At 45.4% G+C, this 8,064-nt stretch overlaps 1 protein-coding gene across 1 annotated transcript; it reads left to right on the forward strand.

Moving 5' to 3' along the window:
- The first annotated feature begins 1,057 nt into the window (after positions 1-1,057).
- ACTG1 (actin gamma 1) lies at positions 1,058-5,397 on the forward strand. Its single transcript, XM_063120080.1, has 6 exons — positions 1,058-1,149; positions 2,745-2,876; positions 2,982-3,221; positions 3,488-3,926; positions 4,101-4,282; positions 4,463-5,397. The coding sequence occupies exons 2-6, from the start codon at positions 2,754-2,756 to the stop codon at positions 4,604-4,606; spliced, it is 1,128 nt and encodes a 375-aa protein (XP_062976150.1). The 5' UTR covers positions 1,058-1,149; positions 2,745-2,753; the 3' UTR covers positions 4,607-5,397.
- Positions 5,398-8,064: the final 2,667 nt, after the last annotated feature.

Raw genomic sequence — 8,064 nt, forward strand, 5'->3', positions numbered from 1 at the left:
TATAATCAGGCTAGGTGGCCCATCCCTACTTTTTCTAGCAGCCAGCCTGAGGAAGAGTTCTGGAGAACTCAGCCTGCACACTCCTTTGTGGCATTTTGGTTGGCCTTAATAAAGGTATTGCCTAGCTGTGGATTCTGTGTCCCTCATCCCACCTTGATGGTTCTGTGCCTATGTTGAAAATCATACTGTGGCTGCTTCTGGGCAAAGGCAGCAGCAATTGAGCCCAACAGGAGGGCTATTGTATCCACTCAGTATAAGCCATACAGCCGACCTGCCCAAGCGCCAGACTACAACCCCTATCCTCCCCCAACCAGCATGGCCAAAGGCTTGGGGGAAGCCTTCAGCGTGGAGCTGCACCACTGTGGCAAAGCGCCAGGAAAGTTCTCCGTGGTCGCGGCCTAGGAATCGTGCCATGTCAGGAAGACCACGATGGTAATTCAGGTAGCCCGGTGGTCTTCCGGGGGCAGGATGTCCCATGGCTATGTTGGGCATCACAGCCCCGGTGGATGGAAAAAGCCCAGCCTGTTGTCATCGTAAGACTCCCATTGCTATGCGGCCAAGTCAGAAGGCCAGTAGTCAGGACCCCGGATGCTCCAGGGCCGCAACCGTAGTACTCCAGCCATGGGGTAGGTAGGGGGGACGGCCTCGACAAGCGTGTATCCCGCTGCACCGCTTGATATGGTGGCAACCCCCATCATCAGGAATTGGAGCTATCATGTGTGCCTGTGGGGCGGGAGAGGGAAGCAGCCCAAGGCCACGGCGGCACCTTCTTATTTCTGACAGAATAAATGGTGGGGCTAGGGCGAAAGGGGGGGGTCTCGTGCAAAACCGGCAGACCATTCACCCACCCCACCCCCCTTGCGGCCTCATTGCTCATGCCGATTCCCGGGTTGATAGAGGAGGCGGCGCCGACAAGCCTCCCTCGTCCGCCCCACGTGGCCCGGCCCCCGCCAGCCAATGGGAGCTCGTGTTTCTGAAAGATCTCCATATATGGCGATGTTCTCGGCTGGTAAGGCGGGGGCCTGCGCCCCCTGGGTATAAAAGGGGCGGGCTTGGCGCTCGGACGGTCTCACTCAGCCGGCGGCAGCGGATCTAGCAGTAGCAGCTCCTATTCTCTTCCCACACTTGAAAGCGCTCGCCTCCTTACAGGTAGGTACAGCATTCAGCCTCTTGCTCACCTTGCTGGGGCCCTCCTTTTATTTCCTCCCCCTCTCCATACCCTTTCGTGCTTAGGTGGGAGGAACGCGAGACTTGTTCTGACAGATTAATTTCTCGGGGGAATTGGCGCCTTTTAAACCCTTCGGTTGGTGGCGGTTAAATGGCTTCATCCTACCCCCTCACCCACTTTTCCCCTCAGCTGAATGTTCTTAGCGGGTTTCCTTGAAACGGGATGGGCTCGCGCGACCTCGCGCTCGTAACGGCTCTTTGAATGGGGTGAGCAGGAGGAGGTGGGGCCGCTCGCCGCATGAGGGCATCTGGGACGTGGTTGGCTGGTCTTGGTCGCTGACGTCATGGGGCGGGAAACGCGAATCTTCTCGCTTCCCTCATAGAAATGTATGTGGGGAGGCGGGGGAGACAGAGCGGTTGGTAACGGCTCTTCGTTTGGCCGACGCTTATGATAGGAAGGAGGGGTGAGGTATTGTGGGGGGGGAGGGGGCGCGTAAGGCGTGTTCATCCCGGCTGAAGCGGGGAGGGGAGAGATGATGGGAGCGAGGGCTTGTGGAGGGCGGGGCTAGGGCTGCGTAGGACTTCGCGGAGTGGGGGTGGGGGTTGGGAGCGTCGTGTTTGGGGTGGCTCGCCTTGCCATGCTGTTCGTAGCCGGCTCTAGTATGTGGTTCCCTGTCCATCCGAATAAGGCCCATTGAACTCCGTGCGAGTGGATTCTGAATATCCAATAAGTAAAGGATTTGGCCGCGTGTGAAATTTTGTGGCCTGGGTTGCCTTGCCCCTTGAGAGGATCAGTGAGCTTCATGGAACTGTTTTTCCTCCCTTGTGGGAATATGAGTCTTATGTGTGTTTCTTAAAGTTGGGATGTTCCAGTGGGGGGCGGGGTTCTCCTAAGGGTCATGGGGCTAGTTGAGCTTACTGTAGTAAAACTGCAGCTTTGTTTTTCTAGTACTGAATTGTAAGGAATAGTTTGTGAAGTACTGCGGCATAGAAGGGGAAGCATTTCGAGAGTATTGTCAGTCAAAAAACACTGCTGAATCTCAAACACTAACAAAATAGTTTTTTTTTTTAAATGAAAAAATGGACTTTGGCAGTGAAGGGGTGGGTGGATTAATGTGACATCTATGATGTCACTTAAACTGCAATGCTATTAAGTAGGGAATAAGCCCCATTGAGTTTGAGGCTAGATCTGTACAGGGTAACAAAAGACAGTCGTCCACTACACAAAGCACTAAGAATTCCAGAGTGCTATTGTTGAGGCTGGCAGGGCTTCTGAGCAGGTGTCTACAGGATTGTAGAGTTAAACCTTCTGGACAAATCTTTAATGCTGAGGAATAAGAGTGCTAAGTGCTTTTCTGTAGAACAAGGCAAATAATGAAGTAGGGCAAGCTCTTAGACTGTAGTGGAAATGTAGTTGAGGGTGGGGTCCCGGACTTGAATAGCAGGCTGCCAGAGCAGCCTCTAGTGGCCAAAGGCTGTAGGTGTCATCTGAGGATTTATTTATGGTGCCAAAATACTGCTGAAGCAGTAGTATGTATTTTAAAGTTGCTTTAAAAAGGTTTTTCTCTCAAAAACAGATCTGCAAAATGGAAGAAGAAATTGCAGCGCTTGTTATTGACAATGGCTCCGGTATGTGCAAAGCAGGCTTTGCTGGAGATGATGCTCCTCGTGCTGTGTTCCCCTCAATTGTTGGACGCCCACGCCACCAGGTTAGTTGCTAAGCAGCCAGGGCTATTATTGTACCTTTGCATGTATTTGTTCCATGTAAGACTGCTTTATTCCTGTAATGTACTAATATCTCTTTTTTCTCTTAGGGTGTCATGGTTGGCATGGGTCAGAAAGATAGCTATGTAGGTGATGAGGCTCAAAGCAAGAGAGGTATCTTAACCCTGAAGTACCCCATTGAACACGGTATTGTCACCAACTGGGATGATATGGAGAAAATCTGGCATCACACTTTCTACAATGAGCTTCGAGTTGCCCCTGAGGAACATCCTGTACTGCTGACAGAAGCTCCTTTGAATCCCAAGGCCAACAGAGAGAAGATGACACAGGTACAGCATTAGTGCAGTTGTTCTATTTATTCTTTTCACCCATTTCACCACCATTTTTCTTTCAAGTTACAACTTCTCTTCTCTCATTATTTTCAGGGTTCTGTACTCTCCTGGCATTTCCTTCCTTGAAGTCTCTCAGGTTTCTGTTGTTTTTCTGCCTGCTTTCTTTTGGTTTTCCCCCTACATCAAGTACCTTGCATGTTAGCATGTGTGTGCTAGTGTAATGAAGCGTACACTGATTTACAACAATTTGCTTTTCTCTTTAGATCATGTTTGAGACATTCAACACTCCAGCCATGTATGTGGCCATTCAGGCTGTGTTGTCCCTATATGCCTCTGGTCGTACTACTGGTATTGTAATGGACTCTGGAGATGGTGTCACACATACTGTGCCCATCTATGAGGGCTATGCCCTTCCTCATGCCATCCTGCGACTTGATTTGGCTGGCCGTGACCTCACAGACTACCTCATGAAGATTCTGACAGAAAGAGGCTACAGCTTCACTACCACAGCTGAAAGGGAAATTGTACGTGACATAAAGGAGAAGTTGTGCTATGTTGCCTTGGACTTCGAGCAGGAGATGGCCACAGCTGCTTCCTCTTCCTCCCTGGAGAAGAGCTATGAATTACCTGATGGTCAGGTGATCACCATTGGAAATGAGAGGTTTAGGTGTCCAGAAGCTCTCTTCCAACCATCTTTCCTAGGTAAGCATTGAATGGCAGTGGTAACAACTCGACATGCTCCATATGCTAAATCCAAGGATGTGTGTATGTATATTGTGTGCACATAGTGGTTTGTGTATATTAAATAGCTAAAGCAGTCTGCTTAAAATAAGATAGCTGAATTGCACTATAATAATGGAAATCATTTTCACTTAGGTATGGAATCCTGTGGCATTCATGAGACCACTTTCAACTCTATTATGAAGTGTGATGTAGATATCAGGAAGGACCTGTATGCCAACACAGTATTGTCTGGTGGTACCACAATGTATCCTGGAATTGCAGACAGAATGCAGAAGGAGATCACAGCACTGGCTCCCAGCACAATGAAGATCAAGGTGAGGGCAACTGCATTGAAAGTTTAGTGCTACAAGACACTTGACTCCTGGGGCTGGGGGCTATTATGTTATAAATTCTGCTCTTCTCTAGGGGGGGGGGAATTAAGGCAGATTTCACAAGTTAGAGAACTAAATACATGTATAGTTGGACCTCTCTAATTCTTCTTCATTTACTTGCAGATCATTGCTCCTCCTGAGCGCAAATACTCAGTCTGGATTGGTGGATCCATCCTTGCATCTCTCTCTACCTTCCAGCAGATGTGGATCAGCAAGCAGGAATATGATGAGTCTGGCCCATCCATTGTCCACCGTAAATGCTTCTAAATGGACTATTGGCAGATGCGCAGCATTTGCTGCATGAGTTTTTTTTCACCAGTATAAATTTGCCTGGGCAAATATATACACCTCATGCTAGCCTCATGAAACTGGAATAAGCCTTCTCTTCAAAACATTGTCATTGGGAAGTCTGTCTCCAATAATCCTGTGAGGATGTCTACCTGTTGCTGATATGACCTGTACTCAAGTTAACTGTTCCCTTTGTACATAGCAGTATAACTGTACCCTATACACATCTGGCCTAGGACCTAGTACAGATGGCATTCATACAGTACAAAGGTTTAACTTGTGTCTGTAACTACCTGGGACAGTGGTCTCAGTGTAACCAGCAATGTAACAATGGAGTTTGAGGCTAGATCTGTACAGGGTAACAAAAGATCAGACTTCCACTACACAAAGCGCTAAGAATTCCAAATCACTATTGTTGAGGCTGGCAAGAGTTTGTGAAAAGGATGGCCATTTTTGTCTTGCCACTGTTCCTAGCAGGGTTGGAAACATATCTCATCCAAGCCTTATGAACCTGTTTTTCTTTCCTTGCCCATCTGTATCCCAGCAAGACGTTACAGGGCAAATGGTTGCTCAACTTGAGTTGCTCCAATGTTTGCATTGACACCTGTAAATTTAATCATCAGGTTTAATTTATGTAAGATTTTTGTACGTTGCCTTAATGTTGTCATATGACAGTAGAAAACCAAAATTTGTAAGTCATCCTGAAGTTGAGAATTGTAATGCCCAACACGTCATTGTGAAAGGAAAATAAAGCGCTGCAGTAAACAAAATGGGTGTAACGTCATCTAGTTGGGGAACTTGCATGTCTTCTCTTCGATTTAACCGTATCAAACAAGTTGGGTGCCCAATTATATATGCTGCCAATCATTTCCAACACTGAACATGACCTAGCCTTGAGTCTTCAGGAATAGGAAACATGGTTTTACCTATAGGGACAGGGTAAACTTATTTTAAACATAGAACTGAGTAGTCTATCTTGCGCTTAGGCAAGTATTGTCATTGCTGATTCCAATTTAACCCATAACTAGGATTCACTCATGACTTATTGCTGCCTCTGCTACAACAGGTATAACATGATGTAATGTTTCAGGAAAATTGAGTTGCCACTTATCAGATAATGAAATAGCTGCTATTTCTAGGTCATTGTAATTTTACTTTTTCAACAAAAATAGTTGAAAGTTGACAAACCAGCCTGGATGCCATTTTCATTGAAGAGTATGTAAGGTTCCTAGAAGCATCTGGGAGGATAGCAATAGGATATAATTAATCCCTTGCTGTTGAGCATCTTGCTTTTGGTAGAAGTGCTCATCCTAAGCTCCAGAACCTATACCATCTTTAAGAGTGCATTATGTGAGTACTAGTACAAGTGCCGCAGAGTAGCACTTCTAAATGTTTCTAGAACCCAAGTTGCAGGTGGTTTTTTGGTTAATTCTAGAACAAATTTCTGTAGTTGCATATCCTGTGGTGCTTCTGTATTGTGCTCTGTTTTTGCATTTTCCTACTATCAAATCTTAACATTTAAAGAGCAAAACAATACAGAACCACCACAGGATGCAGCTAAGATCACAGAGCTCCACAAATTTAGTCATGAGGATTTTATTATGTCTCATGCTGCCTTTTTGATTTACCGGAAGACCAAGGATGTGTGTATTATGTACAGTAAAATCCAAATGTCCATTTTGTTTGCCCAGTCACTTTTAAGCTTTAAGTTTGTTCTTACAATAGCTAAAAATGAAGCTTTACTTTTTAAAAGAAAAGTGAGACTTTTAGGAAGCTAAGTTTGCCATTAGTGTTCCAGTAGAATCTGTAGCCTCCACCTCTGCTGCTACAATATTAGATCACTTGGGCAGGAGGACAACCAAGCAGAAAAAGCTGAAGGGGTAGTTTATGCTAAATGCTACACATAACAAGTACCTGCTATTCTGCTTAAAGAAGAAAAAGACCAAGCAAATCCAGTTACTGTTTTCTGACTTAAACAACAGCCCTGCCCTTCACCTCAGCCAGAATTTTCATATCTTGTACAACTTCTAGCATGCTGCTCAAGTGGATTGTGTGTTCTGACTGAAATAGGTTCCCCAATGCATATACAGGTAATGCAAGAGACAATATTTCATACTGTGAACTGCTTAATAGGATGAAGGGCCAGCTGTCAAAATTCATCCGAAAGGAAATATTGGAGGGTACTGGATTTTGGGGGTGTTCGTGAATATCACTGGGTGTCTGTAGGACATGGCACTGTGACAAAAGCAATCATGACATTACCCAGTGCTTAAAAGCAGAGGTGTGGCCCTATAGTTCGCTAAACTGCCCACTCCTGGATGTAATTAAATTTCTGTTTTAAGAAATGGGAAAGGAAAAGAATGTAAGCTGTGCATGTTGCAGTCTTTAGCCTTAAAACCATTTGAAAGCTGGGAGTAAACGCTAGGGTTACCCTAAAATTATGTCACCTGGGGTCTGCTGTTGCACAGAATGTTTAATTTGGGCCATTGGTTTGTGCTAGGAGGAAAGAATGTATTGTGTTGCACAAATATTCAAACTTCCTGTTTCAACTTACTCCACTGGAACAACAGGCTTAAAGTTGAGCAGTGTTCTGGGAACGCCCTTGGTTTTCCAGAATCTGGTCCTTACTCTGTTATGTTCCCAGGATTGGGAGGGGGAAGGGGAGCCTCACTCATCTGCAGTCTCTTTATAAATTAACTTGCTGTAAAGGCAATGTTTTTCTCCTGCCAAGCAGGGATATTTTTTTCCCTGCAGTGGAGAAGCAATTCTCTCTTCCAAGCTTTCTTTTGGGATGCTAAATAAGCAGGATCTGTTGGTTGGGGAAACTTAAGTTGACAGCTGCTTGCTTGTGTGAATATCCACAAAGGTCTTTATGCTAAATCCCACTTCAAGTGTTAGTATATTACAAGATATGATGTAATATTTTCAGTTGATGTGGAATCTTTCACATGAATCACTGCAACAAAAAATATGCACTGCTCAAGGGAAAGTTATGGATAATCCGGCTATTTAAGGCTATGCTAGTATCTCCAAGAGATACCTTTTGGTTTGGAAGAGAAAGAAAACGGGACTCTTCTAGTGGGAGTGGGGCTCAAACTTCATTTGATATAAAAACGCTTGGGAGTCAGGGGTGAAGCAAAATAGGAAATGTAATGAAAGAATTGTACAAAAACACTACACTGAGGAAGTCCACATTCTTTTCAGGAAGATCGACTAGATTTGAAGCCACCTTTGGGTACAGGAAACAGGATGTACAATATGCTGATTTCATCCTAGGGGAAGGACTCTGTTTGCCCCATGTCACTTATTAGGAGAGCATTGTTCTACAGACTACCATCCTTGGCCTTTTATCCAGACCCCTGACCCTTTACAAATTTCTTTTGTAACGTTTTTGTTCACACTCCTTTCAAGGATGGAAAGCAAGGAACAAAGGGAGG

The sequence above is a fragment of the Elgaria multicarinata genome, chromosome 3 (assembly GCF_023053635.1).
Source record: "Elgaria multicarinata webbii isolate HBS135686 ecotype San Diego chromosome 3, rElgMul1.1.pri, whole genome shotgun sequence".
Lineage (NCBI taxonomy): Eukaryota > Metazoa > Chordata > Lepidosauria > Squamata > Anguidae > Elgaria > Elgaria multicarinata.